The sequence below is a fragment of the Alosa alosa genome, chromosome 20 (genome assembly GCF_017589495.1).
Source record: "Alosa alosa isolate M-15738 ecotype Scorff River chromosome 20, AALO_Geno_1.1, whole genome shotgun sequence".
Taxonomy (NCBI): domain Eukaryota; kingdom Metazoa; phylum Chordata; class Actinopteri; order Clupeiformes; family Clupeidae; genus Alosa; species Alosa alosa.
The window spans coordinates 23,326,989-23,347,966 of record NC_063208.1 but is presented as its reverse complement, the minus strand read 5'-3'; the positions used below and the strand labels follow the sequence as shown (position 1 = coordinate 23,347,966).

The 20,978-nt window shown below is 43.6% G+C and overlaps 1 protein-coding gene across 1 annotated transcript; it reads left to right on the top strand.

Moving 5' to 3' along the window:
- The first annotated feature begins 18,023 nt into the window (after nucleotides 1-18,023).
- dlx6a (distal-less homeobox 6a) lies at nucleotides 18,024-20,394 on the top strand. Its single transcript, XM_048229405.1, has 3 exons — nucleotides 18,024-18,544; nucleotides 19,127-19,320; nucleotides 19,650-20,394. Exons 1-3 carry the CDS (start codon nucleotides 18,235-18,237, stop codon nucleotides 19,887-19,889), a joined length of 744 nt encoding a protein of 247 aa, XP_048085362.1. The 5' UTR covers nucleotides 18,024-18,234; the 3' UTR covers nucleotides 19,890-20,394.
- The last annotated feature ends 584 nt before the right edge of the window (nucleotides 20,395-20,978 follow it).

Below are 20,978 nucleotides of genomic sequence, written 5' to 3'. Positions count from 1 at the left end.
TCTCTCTCTCTCTTCCTTTCTCTGTCCTTTTGCTCTGGAACTCTATCCTCTGGCCACCACTCCCACCTCCTCACACGTTTGCTATTGTTTTCCTAACTGAAAACAACACATTTCCCCTCTTGTTCTCTCTTCATCTCAACGAGTAGTTTAGCATTGGGTAAACTGTGATTATATGTTTAGCCTTTGCAGGATTGTCTGGGATTTCTTTGGGAAAAGCCTCCTTACACACACGCATGCAACCACGCACATGCACACCCACACAGAGAGAAAGAGAGAGAGGCACTCACAGACTGGATTGCTCTGGGGGTTTTTAATTTTTATTTTTTCTCACAATTTATTTTTCTTCCAGCTGACACTGACCCCACCCCCCCTCCACCCCGCCTTTCTGTAACCACCACCCAACAACCGCCCTAACCCAAGTGAGAACAGTGGATCAATTCCTTCCGCTGTGAAGGGAAAAGAAAAAAAAAAACCTTGTCCCCAAATGCCGCCAGTAGTTAAGTCAGAGGACCACATACGTCGCGGCCTAATCCATTCCATAACTTATCAACATATGCAGCCTATTAATGGAGGAGGGACTTGCCGAGACGCCCAGACTCCGGGTTTTACTGGTGGCTGGAGAGAATCTGTTTAGGATTAGAGAAATAACAGTGTGGGTGACAAGGAGGCATCCAAAATGCGAACTATGGAACCCAAACCCCAAATAAGCAACTGCAGAATTTGTTGACATTGCTCTGTAACGACTGTTCTTCGCCCAACCACTGCTCCGCAAGAGCTGCAACGGCTTTGCATCCGAGGTTTTTACAACACTCTCTCTCTCTCTCTCTCTCTCTCGCTCTCTCTCTCTACGTCTGTCTTTCTCTCTTCCCCTTTCCACTGATTTGGTACAGCATTTGTGTAGTAGATGTGTCTGCTGATTGTGTAAGGTTAGAAGATGTCATCTCCTACTGACAGAATTCAAAAAGAGCCCTCTGTGAATGACATTACAGTGGAATGTTGGATATGTAATCTAACCACACTTGAGGGCATGAAAGACTCAGCAGCGCATTCTTAATTTGCTTGGATCTTTTCTGTGTCCCAGTACAAACTTCAACACATGATTTTACGGCTTGGTTGTAAGATTGCAAATTTAGAGTTACAGTTTTTAACTTTGTGGCAAACACAATATCCATTTTGAAGAGCCACAAGGGTTTTTGATGATGATGATGAAAGGGGGAAAAAACTCAAGTTGTCAATACTTGATATAGTGACCTGAACAAATTGTTCCCTGGTAATAGGCCCAGAATGGGAAAGGTTCTATTTCAAGGACATATGAAAGGGAAAGTTCCATTCTCTGAAGTCAGACACAACAGGTTGCACGGAAATGTGACCTGTCGGAGGGGGCTTTCGCCTGAATGGCGGGGTCAAGGTCGAGGCTGTAGCAGGACTCCTGAGGGGCCTGAGAGTGGCGTCATCTAGTCAGACCCCATCTCCGATTCCCCCGTGACTCTGGTTCAGATGCCTCTGATGGCTGTTGCTCTTGGTGCGAGCCCTTTGTCAACCACTTCCCCTCAGAAAAAAAAGATCTTCATTATCTCGTGTCAGGAAATAAGATATTCATATACTTTTAAATGCTATTGTGCTCAGTTTTGAGGGAGACACATGTCTCAGTGGACAATTAAGGAACTCTATGATAGACTAATTCCAGTGATAAAAAAAGAAGGCAAAGTTTCAGGATGGAAATGGCAGTGAGGATGATGTACTGTAGAAGCCCAGTATCCTGTACGGGTCTTAGTGTGTAACTGTGTGTAAATCCAAATGTGACGTGATTGTTGCAATCCTTTGATTGACAGAGGAAGAGCATTGAGACGTTATTACAGGTGTGTGAGGGGCTGGGGTGAAGGTAAGTGTTTGTGCGTGTGTGTATGTGTATGTGTGTGTTTGTACAAAAGACAGACACGGCAAGAGAATGTGTGTGGGTGCCGGCGAACATGTGTGCAAAGCTTGATTACAATCCCTGTGAAAGTAATATCTGGACCTGCAGCTTCCATGCTAACTTATTGCCTGTTTCCTTGCCCGCGCCGCGCGGAGGAGGCCCTGGCTGGCTGGCTGGCTTGTTAGCGCTAATGGATCAGCTCAGCGCTCTCCCCTGGCCCCACTGACGGATGTCCTGTCAGGGCCCGCACATGGCAGATTACTCTGCTTCCACAGGTGGCTCTGGCTTGTGTCCTTCACGGTGCTGCACTGCTGTACAGCTCAGCTCAGCTCAGCTCTGCTCTGCTCTGCGCTGCCAGACCCCAGCTCTGGCTCTTGCTCTGCTGCTCCACACCTAAGCACCCCCAGGCTACGGACCCATGTTACTCTCTCCTGCAGACTGGGAGCCAGGCATGTAGTCAAACAGACTGTGTGGAATGCAAGGAAGAAATTCACAGGAATGAGAGAGAGAGAGAGTGAGAAGGAGAGAGAGAGAGAGAGAGAGAGGGAGGAGAGGAGAGAAGACGACAGACAGGCATACAGAAATAGTCAGACAGACCAACAGAATGATTGAAGGGGAGAAATTTGCATCCATGCATGCACGCTGTACGTGTACACACACACACACACACAAACACACACACATGAACAGAGATTGGGTGAGAAAGAGAGGGGCTTGCAAAAGAGGTGCAGATGCAGGCGTCTTAAATACCCATGAAACCTGTGCACTGCCTTGGTGTGGTGTTTCCTGCAGCGGCTGTTATTTTTGGCCCGACGTGGGACATATGTCATTGGGGAAAACGTGCTTAATTAAGCTAAATCAAAGGGAGCATGAAAACCAGGGAGATATTTACTGGAGTCATTCTTTAGCCACTTGTCACGACAAGCGAACTAGCTGGCCCTTAACGGCACTCCTGCTTGGGGAAGCAACTGTAGGTCCTTATTACACGCATATGCCATGCGTGCACACACACATAAACACACACACTCACAGACACATGTTCGGTTGTACCCACACACGCCGTGTCTCCTCAGCTTTGATTTGTGACTATTAATGTTTCTGCAAGAGGGCCATCGCTCCATCTTGTCCGGCGCTATTTATTTGTTGTAATCAAGTGGACAGAGTGCCATTTGTCCCACTGGAGTTGGCCATCCACGCCTTAGAGCGGCCCACGTTTGAGTGTGTAGACACACACACACACACACCGTAGACTCTGCTAATGTGTGAGAATTTATTATACCAATTTTGAGGCGCTTATGTAAGAATTGGTTTGTTTAATTTCTGTCTGCAGGTTAATAAATGATAGTGTCGCTGTTGGAGCTTGCGTTGGAGCACTTTCATGGCCGTTTGCATTATGATGCTGCTGGATGAGTAATGGGACCATATTTTCCATTCTCTGGTTTGTGAACATAGAAGGCATTCTGAATTCCTCCCAATGTAACCACAGTTTCTGAGGAAAGAGTGGTGAGTATGCCTTGGTAGTATAAGGTATTACCTATCAAGGTTTTGTGAGAGATGTTCGTTCTATGACTTTATCACAGAATCTTCCTGTCTTTTTGGCACTCATTGACAGTCCTGCTCCCATTCTAGTCCTTAATCACACGTCCTCATTCTTACCTTCTTTTTCTTTTTCTTACTCGGTCTTTTTCTTACTCTGTTTTTACTCTTCACCATCATCTTCCTCTCCACACCCAAAAAGTGGCGCTAGAAACGATTCAAATATAAACCGAAAGAACACCACAGACCATACAATTCTATATTACATCAACTGGTGTTCCACTGCAATCGCATGGATAGTTGCTTTTAAAGTTTTAGTGCAAGATTTGTTTGTGTTTTCGTTTATGTGTTTGTTTCGAAACATCAACATCCATAGTACTTAGAGCCTCGTGGCACTAGTATAGAAGACCGACCGTCTAGAAGTACAGTCGACACTCTCAACATCAAACCTTTCCTCATCCTCCATTAATCTTCCTCCTCAGCCTTCCTTCCCCACTGGGGAACAGTGAGCGAGGTCAGAGGTTTCTCATGTGATCCACTCCTCTCGGTGCGAGCAGCTCAGAGGCCCTGTGGCAGAGGCATGCAGTTGGCATGGCTGCCACGGAGAGAGGGCCAGGTCATTATGTTTGAGAGGTTTACAATGCTCATTAACAGCTTTCCACACCGCACCACACTGGCAGCCGTGCCTGGCTCCAAACAGCCTCTGGCGGCAGCTCTGTACTCTCTCTCTCTCTCCTTCTCTCTTTCCTTCTCTCTCTCTCTCCTTCTCTCTCCATCTCCCTCCCTCCCTCCCTCCTGTCCCAATCACTCACCCCTGCCAGGCTGAAAACACCTAACCCCTGAAGATAAAGGATTAAGGTTTGGGGTGGCGGCAGCTCAGAGAGGTCTCATACTTTTAGCCTCCGCTACTCTGTAGTTACCTCAGTGGAGATACAAACAGTGGATAATGAAAGGGATTGACTTCCACCCCCATGCGGAATCCATCCACCCTCCCTGACTCACCACCCACCCACCCCACCTCTGAGCTGTTCTTTACGGTGTCTTAATCTGGCAGTCTTTACTGGAGCTCTGTACATTTGTGCCTTGTCACCATGCTACCATGTTTGAGCTCAAGCCACAATGGCCAGATGTAATCCAGAGCCTGCCAGTCGCTACCCAAGTTCCTTTGCCTGCTACCGTTGTTTTCATAAGGCCATTGAAACCCACTAAAACAAACATGGCGTGACGAATGCCAAATCGTTTGTCTTTCGACATCTCAAGGTAGCAAACGCCAAGGTAGCAAAATCTATATTTCATCCTTAACCTGAATCCCTCACCTTCTACTGCAGTGCCAGGGATCTCGAATGGTGTCCTGGACTTTGCATCTGTCTTTGATCAAGCAGTGTCTTTACAATGGATTTCATTTGTGATTTCATAATGTGATGTGGTGTTGCATGTGGTATTTGTTTAAATCAGACGGACTCCGTGTTATCCATCATGGTTAGCGACTGAACAGGGGATTTGGCAGTTATTCTTGCAGATTATCTCTGCATGTACATATCTGTCTGTCTGCCGCTTCTGTCTGTCTTTCTGTCTGCGTATATAAGGTTATGTGAATAGCAGAATCATTCCACTTAGTCCCTAGACACCCTACTGTAAATGACCCTCAATGGGTCCAGCTTTGCAGAGGGAATCGTTGAGTCGTTGACGTGTAGTTGCGACGACAGGTACAACCGCAGACCTTCCCCATCAGCGTGCGCACGCCACATGTCATCATGGCAAAAACACAGCATGGTTACCAAGGTAATTTGGAGGTAGGTGCTGTTACGCCATATAATGTACGACTTTTCTCAACTTTACGAGCACCCGTGTAATATGCCCCAGCCCAACTCTCTCTCTCTTTCTCTCTCTCTCTCTCTTTCTTTCTTTCTCTCACTCTCTCTCTCTTTCTATTCCTCCGTGTGCAGAGCGGTGTTAATTCAGCACAGAGTCTTGATGGTGAGGGCGGCATACCTCACCAGAGACATATGACTTGTGGAAAAAAGCACCATAACTCTCCCAAAGGGCTTCACAGTTTCTTGGTCAGTCATCTTAAGAGATCCATAAAACCTCCAAAATTCCCCCCGCAGGACCTTAACAAAAAAACACCCCTGATTTATGAACCACTGGTCTCTCTCTAAGCCTTATTAGAGCCGGGACTCCCTTTCAGCTGAATTAGCTGAACGAGCGGCTGTTTTCAAAGCCGGCGTGGACAGCCGCAGCGACTTTGCTCCTCTCCCAGCCCTGGTTTTTCTGGTAAGAGGGACAATAAGAGGCCTGTTGGTGTTGCCAGACCCAGCGAGACGCCGACGCGGAGTTTAACCGGATCGTAATGCCGACCGGCCCACTAATCACTGACTGGGAAACCAGCTCTTGATAGCTCGTTTATTTATGTGTTGTGGAAATCAGTGTTATTTTCATTCTTTCTCATATTTTAAAACATGGGTGTCAGGAGCATGGGCTGTATATGGCTAACACACACACATACACACACACACACACACACACAGACTGATTGTTTATGGAGTGATGTAAGTGCTCATTTGAAGACATGATTGACGGTGTTATTGTATCACACTTCACTTCAAGTACACTAAGCTCTACATTCATTTCATGGTCTTTGGAGAGAGAGAGGTTGGGGGAGGGGGGGCTGAGAGGTCCTCACTTTTTAATCTTGTGTTTTTGTAATGTGAGAAAAAGCATGCAGTCTTGTCTTTCAACCTTGTCTTTCTTTATTTGAATTGTCAGTTAGGTTTTTGCCCCAGAGTATCCAATGTGTCACTAAATGTTTTGGTTTCATGCCCCAACAGGGGAGAGCTGTTTGGCTGAAGGCACGTTTACAACTGAGCTTTTTGGTTCTTCTGCCAATAACATCCAGAGGGCAATTTTTTTTGCTTGAATTTATTTTTCTGACAGTTGTGACGACCCAATGATTCGTTTGTTAACCCAACAACCCTGATGGATGAAAGAAACACAGCTTTGTCTTCTTGTGATCCCTCTTTTGATTAATCAGGAGAGAGAGAGAGAGAGAGAGAGAGAGAGAGAGAGAGAGAGAAGGCCCTGGGATGCACTTCAGGAAAATGTGCTATGCATAGAACCCTAATAAAAGCATTATTGAACAGACCCAAAACTAGAAAAATTGAAAAAAGGGACACAGGTTTGTTTTGGCTTCTGTGGCTTGTTCCATTCTCCTCCTGTGCCTCTAGACTACCGGTCTACAGGCAGCCTTTTATTGACTGACTCTTACTGAGAGCTGGGGGAAAATGCCTTTGCATTATAACTGTATGGTGAAAAAAAAAATTTTGGCAGCAGTTTTTGTACAGAACTCTTTAAAAAAAAGGAGAGACGTTTCTGACCACAACTCATAAACCACACTTTATTTAGACTGGCTCTCACCCATTATTTGTTCATAGGGCTTTCTGTCTCAGAGAAATATGTTCCAGCATTTTTAGTGGGGGAAGGGGAGGGCCATGGAGGGCTTGGATGAACCGTTGCCAGGTGTTGTTGCCATGACATTCCATTAGGCGAGTCCACGCTGCCCTCATCAATAGCCAAGTGCCAGATAGAGGAGAGAGAAAGAGAGATAGAGGGAGAGAGATGGAGAAAGAGAGGGAGAGAGAGAGGAGGGGGTTGGAGGTGGTTGTGGGTTGTTCATCCTCACGCACTGGCAAGAGCTTTTAGTGTTTCCTGGAGTCTGTACGTGACAGGGGCACTGGGAGAAATAACTGCATGTCCGTGATCAGTCAAACAAAGCTTTTGCTCATTGTAATAAGAGCATCATAGTGATTCTGTCATCGAATCAAATCAAATTCCACGCTCTTGTACACTTCATTTGTGAATATTGTATGGTATAATAGAAATATGAAGAAAAGAAAGACAGAGCCCTGCTGATGTTTCATATAATTTAATGGTAATTTCGCCATATTGTCTTTCACAGTGCAATCTTATATGAAGCAGATCATTAGCACAATGATGCATAAATAACCAGTGAATGAAAACCCCTTCTCATGGATACGTACCTCATTACCAAAACAGCCACACACAGGAGCCTCGTAAGGGGCCTAGCAACCGTTGCCACGTGAGATGTTTTTGGAACTCCACCCCTCGGCGCCCTTCATGTGGAGGCGATGGAAACGAGGGGGTGGGGGTGGGGGGGTTGAGGTAGGGTGGAGAGATGAGAGAGATGGCACTGCTGTCATGTGCCACCGCTGAAATCTCTCCCTCGTCGTCCTCCGGAGTGTCCCGGCATGCCCGGCGCTGACCCTCTCCTGACGGCCTCCTCATTAGCCTTTAATGTATTCATAGTTCTTCTCCCCGATGCTCACCCTGGCCCGGCCGGCTGGGCTGTAATGAGAGGAAGCGCCAGAGAGTGAGAGAGAGGAAGAGAGAGAAAGAGAGGGGGAGAGAGAGAGAGAGCGAGACGCTCCGTGCATATCGAACGTGCAATCTGCACTCCAATCTATTAACAAAAAAACATGGCTTCGGGCCTCTCCAGCCGCTCATACCCTTCTGGTGGATGAAACCAGACATACCCATCTGCAGTGTAATAGAGAGGTAGAATAGAAGAACGGAAGAGAGAGAGAAAAAGAGATGGGATGAAAGAGAGAGAGAGAGAAATATCTCTGCGTCAGTAGGATACTTTTGTGGCTCTGGGAGATGCTCTTATTATGTGTGTTTGCAATCATGGGAGCCGAGCATCTCTTTCTGGGAAATGAATGGAGCCGATGGAGGTGGAGGTGGAGATGGTGGTGGTGGTGGTGGTGATGGAAGCATCAGTGGTGGTGTTGGCTGAGCGACGGTGATTTGTGAGTGCTCTCAAATGTGTTCGCTATCATAGTGCCAGGCTGTTTACCACAGTAGGAGGCAAACAACCCAGGCTGAGGCTATATCACAAGCAAATGGGAAGCACGGTGAGGAGGAAAAAGGGCCAAGAAGACATACATTAAGACTTCCTGTGTTAGATGCACATATGAGGAAAGGAGGGGAGGGGAAAAAGGGAAACTGATTTCAATATAAATGGAAGTCGGTACTCTGCATTTATGGCCACTTTGATCGGCACTTTTTTGTGCCACAAAACTACCTAGAAGGCCAGCACTGTGCCCTTGCCGGCATGTCAATGCTAATTTCCTTTCCGTTGCTAAGGAGACACATTGGGGAGCCTTGATTCCAACCCCTTTCCTTTCCTCCGCTTCGGTCATGCCGCTCTCTTCTCTCAAAGAGCCTTTCTCCACAGACAGACAGTGATGCTGCTCTCAGCGCTGCCTACATCTCCCAGTGTTGAACAATCAAATGCGGGAAAAAAACAGTAAAGAAAATAGAGCTGCATCTCAAATGAGGATCTCTGCAGGTTAAGAAACATCACTGAGGTTGTACAGTGAGCAGTTCATTTCCACTCATGAGACGCTACACCACTGCCCCCCAACCACCACCTCCATCACCCACCACCACCCTTCGAGAGCCACCACCTCCATCACCGCCACTGCCACCACCCTCCGCCCCTGTCTCCTTCAGCAAGCCCCCTGCCGCGCCATTCTCTGCCGCCATTTCCCCCGAGAGAGCTCACTTTTGGAGTGTCAAGCCATTGCGACTACAATGTGGTCCTCACTGTGCATATATTCACCACACAGATTCGCGGCACAATAAATCAGTGTTTCGTGTTTGCCGCCAGCTCATATCACACACTTTTAAAGTCGTAATCTAAAATCACCCAGAGGGGAGAGAAAGAAAATAACCGTTCCAATTCGATAGACAGATACTGCAGGAAAAACACCCCTTCTTTAAGAAGCTGTCAGGAAAGAAAAGGGTTGGAAATGGCAGATGCATATGACTGTTTTATGGGTTTAAATGACCCGTCTCAGTCTCCATACAACACCCCCTGACTGACACCCAGGCCCTGATAACTACCATGAGGGAATGGTGGGGGGCCTGTCAACATGTTGTTAGCTCCACAGCCCCAGAGCTTGGTACCTTGGCACTCACTGTCATTTTTTTTTTTTTTTTTTTTTTTTTTTCATTTTCCTTTTCTGTTTTCCGCTTTGCATTATTGTAACCTTTAGGGCATGCCCATCAGAATGCCACATTTTTGCCTTTTTCTAAGAATATAAGTAACTTCCTAGCAGATCTACATGCCAGGAAGACATTTATCGAACCTGTCAAAGGCTGACCAACAACAAGTTCAGCTTCCAAGTTGGGTTTTACTGGGTTTTCGTTTTTGGTGTTCATAACGCTGCACTGCTACAAACCTGTAGGCCTGCCCTACATGTACCTGCTCAGAGGAGGTAAAAGCCTGGAGTCTGTAGTCTTTGTCAGTGCATATGTCAGTCAGCAAGTATGGGAGAGGTGTAGAGAGAGGAGGCTAAGCGAGCAAAATGACAGGGAATTTAGTGCTGAATCCTTTTAGCAGACCAATGACACATGAATAAAGGGGGAGACAGAAAGAGGAAGAGAGAAAGAGGGAAAGAGAGAGGGAGAGGGAAAAGTAGACAACCAATTTGGGAGTAATGCAACTAAAAACAGACAAGTGTAATTTCATCCATCTGGACAGATGTGTAAAAGCGCTCCTCAGAGCAGTCCCCATGATTCCCTCTGATTGATCTTCCTCCGGACTGAAACACCTATTATTAGCCACGAGCCTAATAGCACCAGGATGGCTCTAGCCCAGAGGCCAATTCTCTGGTCACTGCTCTCTCTCTCTCTCTCTCGCTCCCTCTCTCTCACTCTCTCTCTTTCATTCCCTCTCTCACTCTAGTTCTCTCTCTTTCTCGCTCTCACTCACTCACTCATTCTGTAGTTCTCTTTCTCCGTCCTCTCTCTCTTACAGTGTTCCACTCTTTCTCCTCGTCCACCTTGTCACACTCTCTTTCTCTCTCTCTCCCTCTATCTTCCCCTGCCCTCTCTCTCTCTTTCCTCTCTATTCCTGTCTTTCACTACATACATATTGCCCTTCTCTCTTTCCTTTTTCCACTTATTCTATTTACTCTCTCTTTCTATCACTCTCTCTCTCTCTCTCTTCCTATCTCTCTCTGCAGCTGTGGAAACCAAGTGTGTGTGTGTGTGTGTGTGTGTGTGTGTGTGTGTGTGTGTGTGTGTGTGTGTGTGTGTGTGTGTGTGTGTGTGTGTGTGTGTGTGTGTGTGTGTGTGTGTAAGGGGAGGCTTTGGTGGGGTACAGATAGAGAGAGGGCTGCTGGAGGTGTGTGCTGTGGAACAGTCACTCAACTGACAGAGGAAACTGAAGGAAGGAGAGTTCACTTTGCCACTTTTGTTCAGGATTTCATCACCATTTATTTTTTAAAGATTTTTTTTTATTTCTAAATGTTTTGTGCTGTTGTTGTTGTTAGATTGTTTTGTTTGTAAATATATCTGTTATACATTAAATTTGAATAAGGTTGTGAAGAAAGCAGACACTGTGTAAACATATACTGTACACCAACTGAGAGACAACATTCAATAATTCATGAGGTGCCAATTAGGAAGGGGACTAAATGCATCACATCCCTTTCATGTAAACAATGTCAGCATTGCTGCTACATCATGCTCCTCTCGCATGTTTTTAAACAGCTGTATCCAGGATGGCTCTATGAGCCTCAGTGTTTGCAGGGATTTGCCCTTCAATCATGCTTCTCCTTAACACCTGGAACACCAGGTGACAAGCAGTCCTTTCCTGTCGAAGACTCTAATTCTGGGTTTAAGAGAGCTGGGGTGGCTGAAGATCAAACCGCTTTGGAATGGCCTTACTCACTGTCCTGTCACAAGGGTAGCAGTTGTATGCAATTCACATGTGCAGAATGGTTTGAGCAAAAGACCAAGTGACAACAAGGCAGTCATTTGTGCCAGGCCAGAGTGATACCGTCGCAAGATATCAGATAGATTGGGTTCCTTGCGTGTGCTAAACCAGCTTGTGCATGCTACTACCATGAATGAATACGGTGCCTGAAACGGGTGTGCAAATGACAGTGGAAGAAGCGGGCAGCTGGTGAAGGATGGCATGTGGTAGAGTTAGTGACGGCAGGTTGCCCACATCGTGCCACTCTGGTGACCACATGGGCCAGGCCTGGTGCTCTTTCATCTATTTTCATTTTCAGAAATGCCCTTAAAACAACAATTCCTTGGCTTGGTCCCTCACCATTGCTCCCCTCACAAAGGATGACTTAAGTCCTTGTGCTTTTTACACACATCCAGCTCTTTTATGTGTGATACTGTGAGCAGCTTGAATCTTAAAAATGGGGCTCTCAGTTTCATGCCCATTTTATCCTAAAATTGATAATGAAAATGACCCCATCCTGAAACACACTTTTGATTGAATAAAATGCATTCATCAGAACACTGTTCGCTGTTTGCTAAAAAAGCCTGGCTGAAGGACTATGAAAGCAATATTATCTATGGGCTTTATACTGCCATAATTCAACCACTTTGTGCTTCTCCTACATTCTTCAAAAAAAATCAGAGGAAACAAAAACTTCTTTGTGTTCTCATAGTTATGTATGGCCAATGGACAACTTAACCTTAACTTTACCATCTTCCATTTTCATCAACGTAGCTTCGAGGCTTCGACATCAAACAGGACTGCCTGTTTCGCCTTGGTCATGTGATTTTTTTTTTAATAAGGGTAATTGGTACTATTTTGTGTACTATTTTGCTCTTAAATTCGTAGAGACAGTGACATTTACCAAGGAAATTACGCATTGTCGCCCTATCGTTCCAAGACTGAAATTAATCTTCATAAACTGATTGATCGCCCAGTGGGGGTTGCATTTTACTCTGAAACCGTAGCGACAAAGCTTGCTTTATTATGAGGCTAGCTTACTAGGCCCACTAAATGCTTGTCAAGATTAATTGCTGAGGTATTGGACAACGTAGGAACTGCTAAGTATTTAAAACGTATAAAGAAATGCAATATAACATGACCAACCAAACCATATGGCCCTCTAGCCTACGATAAAATGTAATCCTTCACCTCCCCTCTTGTTCTTTCTTTCTCTCCCTCCGTTTTCTCACCCTCTCACTGGGTGCATGTGTGTGTGTGTGTTCCAAAACTTGTGTTGACAAAATTACGAAAACCATTACACACTCCAGTGGCTTAATTGTGAGCGATGCTTTACATCACATGCCGCCTGAGCCAGACGCGTTGTGTGAAATGAAACTACTACCCCTTGGTGTAAACCACCTGCCTATCCAAATTCGTTTTTATGCAGAGTAATTGCCATGCGGTGTTCGGTGGCGCGGGATCTCTATACTAGGCTACTGAATATTAATAAAAAATAATTTTCTCCTATTTCGGGGATCAAAGTGAAAGAAAATATGCTCGCAGATTAAAGGATGCGTCGAGGCTGACCAGTGGGCTCCAGCAAACAGCGTTCCCGCTGTGAAACATCATTTCGATTTTGATTCACGGCACTGTATTTCTGCTTCCTCACCCGAACACTCAACATGCAACTCTGCGTCGGCTTGCCAAACAATACAAACAAAATCACAAGTTTGTATAAGGGAACGTGCACACGGGCATAAACAACTTAGTTTGATGAACTAATTCAAATCAGTTACATTAACATTAACAGTAGTGTATGTCAAATTTGTTGTGATGTTTGTTTGTTTTCAAGTTAATAATCTTAAAAATGCAGATTTCAATATGCATTTTCTCCAGATCGACAGATAATTTCGTCCCACATTTGTAAGAAACTGTTGTATAATATGTGTTTTACATTCGCCTAGGCTACTTACAAACACTTTACGTTTTCCTTGTACAGTAAACAATGTGACAGGCTGTGTATAACAAAAAAGGCCAAAAAAATCCATGCCAGGTTCAATAACTTACAAAAACAAAAGATGCTCAAGAAGGTGTTGACTAAATTAGGTCACCGCAAAATTAGGTTACAATGAAACGGGAGTTTGAGATGACAAACGAGCCCACCATTCCCTCGTCTTCTTTTCATGTCTGTCACACCAGGCAACATCACGCAATGTTGCACCACTGACATTATCATCAATTAGGCTGTCGTCATAGTCTCTATGCATGCTGTTATTTGTAAAAGTGACCCCATAAATTCACATAAAACATAAAATCACTTTTTTTAGCCAGTGTTATGATATTACGAACATTTCTAGCCTACTCTTTTTGGTGAGCAAGGTAACCACTGCAGGTCTAACTGTAGGTCTATTTGCTTATGATATATTTTTGGAAGAAGAAAAAAAACATCATCGAGCTATTGGACCATCCATGTTTCACATCTGAATATTTAAAGGTATTGAGAATAAATAATTGCTCCTGAAGTAGCCATTAAAGGTTTGTGTAATTTGCAAGTGCTGAACAAATGGCTTGGAATACCAAACATAAAAAATGGGCCTATGGATGAAAAGGCGCTCAGAACAAAAAAGGGGTATCTTTGTTTGGCCCCTTTGTTTACAGCGTAATTTTTTTTTCATTTTACTAATTCTTTTCAATGGGTTTCAAACTGGAAAATGGAAATGTTGCTCTTGCCCTCTATTTCGGCTGCAGCGTCCTGGCAACAGAGCAATTTTCTATCATCAGGGATAAACGGCATCGAACAGTACATTCGGATAAAAAGCCCATGATTGCTGGCCTTCCTGTCTGTCATCTCCAGACAAAATCCTCTCCTCCAAACCCGAGCCGTGTGCTGTCATAGCTAATAATGTCTTGTATTAAGTCGAAAAGGAACCTTGCACAAAAAAATCTCACGGTGTGCTTGTTTGTTCTATATATCTTTCACCAGTAGGCTAAAGGATATCAATATGTTGTTTAGAGTTTTATGGTGGCATATTCTGCTTATGTGTTTATTGTGTGATTTCTCTTGCCTGATTTTATTTCAAATCGTTAAATCAAATCGTAACCAAAACTGTTGGCGTTATTTGAACCATTTGTTTTATTATGAACAAGCCTACGCGGTGTAGGCTATCACATTAATTGGTTTGATCAATATTCTGTATACCGCATGCCGAGACAATAATCACTGACGCGTAACATGCGGTTAAAATATGAATAACATTTATTTTATCCATTTTATTATTCGCAGACATTGTGCATAATTTAGCATCCGGACAACTATATTCATGGTACTTTGGGATTCATGATAAATGCATTCTACTTTAAACGGGCTTAGAGGAGATTCTATGAAGCTGCCACGCAAGACCTTTTGCTACGTGCTGCCGCGGGTGACTGATAGCCTACATGTGTTATTCTTCTTTGCTACAAGTGCGCTGTTCCTCAATGTTATAGTGTGACACGCAAGAATCTGTGCTTGTGCATTTGAATGGGATTACGCTGGACACGGTCATTTTCCTCACCAATGTACTATGCGTCAGAGATCTGCGGCCTATTGGTTTGCACACAGTGTGAAACCTCAGCTGCCTTGACTTCAACGAAATCGCCATTCAAACGAAAAGATGTTGCAGCGGTGTTTTGTTCGTTCAGCTGGCCATTGTTAGGGGCTTGAGGCTAGCAACACGCAGTAATCACTTATGTTTCATGAAATCAACAAGTACGCACAGGTTGTCACTGCATCATTCTCTCGCCATAATCTGCAATATGAGGAAATCCAGTTCCCCCTCAAGCACGCGATAGGCTACTTCTATGAGAAGTTCTCTTGCAGTGGATCAGGATAACATAAGATTTTCTGCTGGAGTATCTCGAGAGGGCCTACGGATGCTCTTCTGATTTGTAATATGGTGACCCGTGGTGGAATCGCGACAGCTGCGTGTGCTATCCATCTGCGTTCGTTTTCCCCTCGCCACTTCCTTCACAGCGCAACGATGTCAATCCATCGACGCCTTTGTGTCTGTGCACAGCCAATGGGTTTGAACTCTATAGAGGAGAGACACTTTTAACTGCCTGTGCTGGACTGGCAAGTCTCGACGCCTCAGAACGCTCCTGAAAGCTGAGCTCTACAATCAAGGAGGTGGCTTCCCATGCAAGCCAGTCAATAGTCGTTAGGGCGACTGACCACAAAATCCCAAGCTCTTGGATGAAATATGAATGCGTTTTTCGGAGGGAACTCTCAAGTATAATTAACATGTGTCGCCATTTCCAGTGACACGCGCGGGCACCAATGCACGCTTGCACACACGCTCAAACACACACATTTTACGTCCTATAGCAGACCACACGTGTTAAATTGCATTCAAATGCATGTAATAAAGTTGTTGACTGCACAATTGTAAGCGTTGTATGAATATTAATATTCATTCATAGCAATAATTGTAATATTTCAAAAGGATACTGTCAGAATAAGATCATTACAACGATGTTTGTGTTTCCTATGGCTTCCTATTCCGGTTTCTCATCCTTGGGTGTATATTACATTCGAATGATTTTAGAGAGTCACTCATGCGCCTTTTGGACAACTTCAATCAAACACTTGCTCTTTAAACCCGACCGATTAACTGTACGCTGAAGGTTAATAATTAGGATACTGACAGCTAGATTATTCCTGAAGTGTATCATGTGTTTTTCCCCATCTAAATGCCCTCATCAACTTGACTTACATTACTTAATTTACTTGACTTACATTACTTAATTACATTATACTTTTACGCTTAGTTTGATACATTGGAATTAGAAGGCTATGCACAAAAGACACCCAATAAATATTTAGCATGTTTTTTGCATTTTGTATTTTGCATTTTCAATATTGTGTACTCGGCAAAAATATTTGCAAGATATTTGGTGTTTGTTGATAGGCACATTGATGTGTCAATTATATCAACTGACTCAAATGTTTACCTACATTTTCTGTTTCTATTATTACGCACTCCAACTCAGAAGGTAATGTTTTCGATTACTCTTCGTGACAACATCTGACATACTGCCTAAGAGAGAAAAAAACATCAGTGTAACTGTTATTGAAAAGACAGCATGCTAATTTTATAATCATTTTGTAAATAAAAATTATATGAAGACTGTACCCTATCCATATGCCATTATTTACTCGGTCTAAAAACAACTAACTGCCTGCTGCACCTCTTGAGCACATAAACCTGAACTGGAAAAAAGCTGTCTGATATGCTGCAGGACACCGACTTTACATCTTATGTTTAAATACCTATTTAAGGATAATAAAGCTGTCATCTAGGTGATTACGCACAGGGAAAACTACAATATTGCAATGTGCCAATTAATTAAAAGCCAAGGCAGCCGGAGGAAACGATAGAAGCTGAGTTTAACCAGGAATTAATGGATCCGCTTGCCATCTCGCGCGTGTCAGAGAGACAGGCTTGCAACAGTCCATGTAATGAATTTCAATAAGCTAACATGCACATATTGATCAATCACTTGTCTCACCTCAGTAGAGTTTAAAATAAGTACGTTTGAAATAAAACTAATATTTAATACAGTAGCCTATTGTTTGTCTTACCTATCCGATTTGACAGTGTCCACCAAAAAGTATAAAATATTTGCAGAAGTTCGATGCAGGTTTACATCCAAAGTTATGTGTCCAGTACTTGTATGCAGTCTGTCTCTGTTTCTCTTCACTCCACCGTGGAAAATGGTCATCCCAACCCGTTTGTGCACCTTTAAATCCCGCAAAGTAAATAGCAACCCTGGCAATAATAGCAAGGTACCAAGTTCTTGTTACAGAAAGGCAGAAAATTGAAACTAAACGCTGCATTTAGACAACCATTTTTGATAAGAGGATAATTAAGGCGACACTGGCGTATAATTAGCGGATAATTTATGCTATATCCACTTTTATTCCACCTCCCCAAAATAAACCCTGTCCATAATCATTACAGGCGAATTGTTCTTAATTTTACAGCAGCAATTTGAATAAAGTGTAGCGTTTAATCAAAGGTTCGGATATAGCTGATTGCGGTCATAATTACTTTTTCATCATCATTTTAAAGTAAATGAATGTCACTTCCCGGTGAAGGATGTTGACAATAAAATAGAAAAGCACTGAAATGGAAATTAAGACACATAGTATTCCGGGCATATTTGCATCAATGGTTTATTTTGTGAGTGGGATTTGCCAAACCGCTAACTACACGTATGATTTACATATATTTGAGACAGTAACAAGCTCGTTTTCTGGGGGGGGATGATGCTGTCAGTGTATCTGGACATCCCTGCACCCAAACCGCAGAGCATAACCGTGGGCTAATCCAGCTTGTAATGTCGCTGTGGCACTCTGGGGGTTGAATAACAGGACTGATGTTACCCAAAACATGCAATCTGAGCGAGTTTGTTTTCATGTAGGGATTGCATGTAGTCTAAACCCAGTGATGAGTTTCTTTCATTGCCGTGGAGGCTCCGAGTATAGTAGGCTTTGTGGGGACGTAACAACGTGCTCATCTTGCTGGAAATACTAATCTCTGTTTCTTAAGTCGTGCTCTGTCAAAAATCAGGGATATCCTACCATCATTATTCCCCATACGGCTATGTTATGGCTACGATGGGAGCTGTTAAGGTAGGTTAACTCACTGTGAAGTCTCCGCGAAGCTGAGAGCTGATGACGTTGTGTTGAATGACCAATGGGAAGGCGCTGCCCTTTGGAGACAAACCATTTTACTTGTAGTGTCTGCATCAAGTCTGGAAGCCAGAACTCAAATTTAACAGAATCCACCTTAAAATCTCTGCCTTTACTCATGCTCACCTTCCGCCACACTGAGCGAGCATTAGCCGGAAGAAAAAAAACGAAGAAAACTTGGAGTTAATAGGGTAATATCGCCTTGGAGAGAAGGACACTTCGAGAGATCCATTTGGAATTGAGGGACGAGGAGGGGGGCGACTAAGTGCTCTCAAAGCAGAAAATTTGATGATGACCATGACTACGATGGCTGACGGGCTGGAAGCTCAGGACTCGTCCAAGTCTGCTTTCATGGAGTTTGGTCAACAGTCGCACTCACAACAGAGTTCCCCGTCAATGGCTGCCAGCCACTATCCGCTCCACTGTCTTCACTCCGGGTCCCACGCTCATCACCAACACGAAAACTCGCCGTACTCCGCCACGAATTCGTACAACAGGTCCATACCGTACTCGTACGTGAGCCATGCCCATCACAGCCCATACCTTCCGTCGTACCACAGTAACAGCACCGGCGGTCAAACAAGGTTAGATGCCACAGGTAAGAAACTATTTTAGTTCTACCCATTGTTTCCCAGTAAATTAGCCTATAGATTACGCAAGAATACTTTCCACCGTGTAGGCTATAGCCTATTAGGGAAAAGCAGATGTTCAGCGAAACTGTTTACGGAAAAAAATATCCACCACTGCGAAAGGTTAATTAATCACAGAAGGGGGAAATCGTTAAAATTCGTGTTGTGCTTCGAATGTAAGATCATATCTCCGAGCTCCACTGCTCGTCTTTGTCTCCTCTTACTCTTGCGACGGAGTGCTCCCCGTAATTTGCCACACTCAACATCTAATGACAGCTTTGGAATGACCAAGAATTATTTGCGGAATTATAATACAGGCAATTTCCCAACCCCTTTCAATGTGTTATTAACACCATTAGCCCTAATTTCAAACCACTGAAAACAATGATGGTGAATATGTGGGATTTTAGTAGGGTATTAACTGTCAAGGGCCTCGACACAAATGACAGATTGTTTCATAGATGTGTGACAGGCTGCTTCAATGTGGACTTTGATGTTAAAGGCTTTCTTTATCCTTAAAATGATTGACATTAAAATCATGTGTTTTCCAGAACAGCAGAAAACAACAGTGATCGAAAATGGAGAAATCCGATTCAACGGGAAGGGCAAAAAAATCCGAAAACCCCGGACCATTTATTCCAGCCTTCAACTCCAAGCGTTAAATCACCGTTTCCAGCAAACACAGTATCTTGCACTACCGGAGAGGGCTGAGCTGGCAGCTTCGCTTGGTTTAACACAAACGCAGGTGAGGATTGAAAAAAGTACAATATAAAAAAAAATATTTGTCCTTTCCAAACATTTATTATTATTAGTAGTAGTAGTAGTAGTATTAATATTAGTATTAGCATTATTATCATCAGTAGCATTAGTTATTGAAAAATTAGAATTGTTATCATACAGCTTTGTCAAATTTCAATTATTCCATTTGACAGAATTCTACTGTGGATAAGGTCTTTACAATGCACGTGGGTTAAATTAATCAAATTGCATTAGTTAAAATGTAACATTATTTGAATTTTAAATAGGCCTATGTCTGACTTTTGGCTGTAACTCTGTGTGCTGTTGTTGTCACAGGTAAAAATCTGGTTTCAGAACAAGAGATCGAAATTCAAGAAGCTTTTAAAACAAGGAGGCAACCCGCATGAGAGTGACCCACTGCCCGGGTCCATCGCCCTTTCTCCGCGCTCTCCTGCAATCCCCCCAATATGGGACGTCTCAGCCTCGACAAAAGGAGTGAACATGACGCCCAATAGCTACATGCCCGGCTACTCTCCCTGGTACTCGTCACCGCATCAAGAATCAATGCAGAGATAGGCTGCCAGTATCGACTAGGCCCAAGGCCTCCCCGAAGATCTTGTAATTCTAATCTACCTGCACAATGACATCCTCAAGCCTCAAGAGAAAGACTCCGTTCACCTGAAGGAGTGATTACAACATATACTGAAGGATGACAGAAGACTGTCCTTTTCGATAAAGGTCGAGGGGCAAAGGAACTAACCATTTGCATCGCTTTTGCATTTGCTGTTCAGTGGGATTGCATCTAATATGCTTTATTTCCTGTCATAAAGAGACATTTTCAGAAACCAAATATACCACCAAATACCATGTTTTTGGAACAGGACTTAATACAGGTTACACTACGTCATCAGTCTGAACTGAAAATGAATGAACTCAAACTGCTGTCTTTGCGTCACTAATGGTTGTTTTTTGTAAAATGCAAAAGAAAGCAATCTGTGTATATATTGTCTGACTTTTGTTGTACATATACTTTTTATGTTTTGTCTTTCGTAAATGGAGTAAACCATGGCTTCAAATAATGCATCTTTCGTCTCTGAATATGAAATGTCTATATACCCTCTATCAAATAATTGCATTGAGTGCATGGAGACGGTTAAATAGTTTATGTATCCAGACGCAATTCCACACGCATGAAACTGAACAATTTCTTAATTATGACCTAAGGGAAACACAGACAACTGAATCATATGTCTAAAGAAAACAAATATCAAGAAAGGAACTTACCCTTACACACTCTGTTTCATTTCGCATTTTCTTCCAGAAAAGCTAGTTGTTGTCCATCTTCTCATCTGTTGTCTCTGTCTCAATTATTAGAGCATTATTGACTAAAATGTTTTCCCCCTATCTGCCGTCCCTATCTGCTATAGGCTCTGAATGCCATTCTCCACAGGATCAATCCTGAACAAAACATCCAGCTGCAGTCTCGTTCAATATGAAGGAGATATTTGGGACAATTTATGGGTTTTATCCAAGAGAGGGTTTTTTTTCCATTCTCATAAATGCAGACATAATTAGGGTAATTTTTGATGTAGCCTGCTGATTACAGCGTTTTTACCGTCAAAGATAATTACCTGTAATTTTCTACCACTTTTAATACTAAAAGCC

What these genes read in the sequence shown, in the direction of transcription:
- dlx6a (XM_048229405.1), top strand. Translation starts at nt 18,235, where the DNA reads ATGATGACCATGACTACGATGGCTGACGGGCTGGAAGCTCAGGACTCG. An exon ending in AACAAGGTTAGATGCCACAG is followed by an intron (nt 18,545 to 19,126) that starts GTAAGAAACTAT and finishes TGTGTTTTCCAG; the next exon opens with AACAGCAGAAAACAACAGTG. An exon ending in TTGGTTTAACACAAACGCAG is followed by an intron (nt 19,321 to 19,649) that starts GTGAGGATTGAA and finishes TTGTTGTCACAG; the next exon opens with GTAAAAATCTGGTTTCAGAA.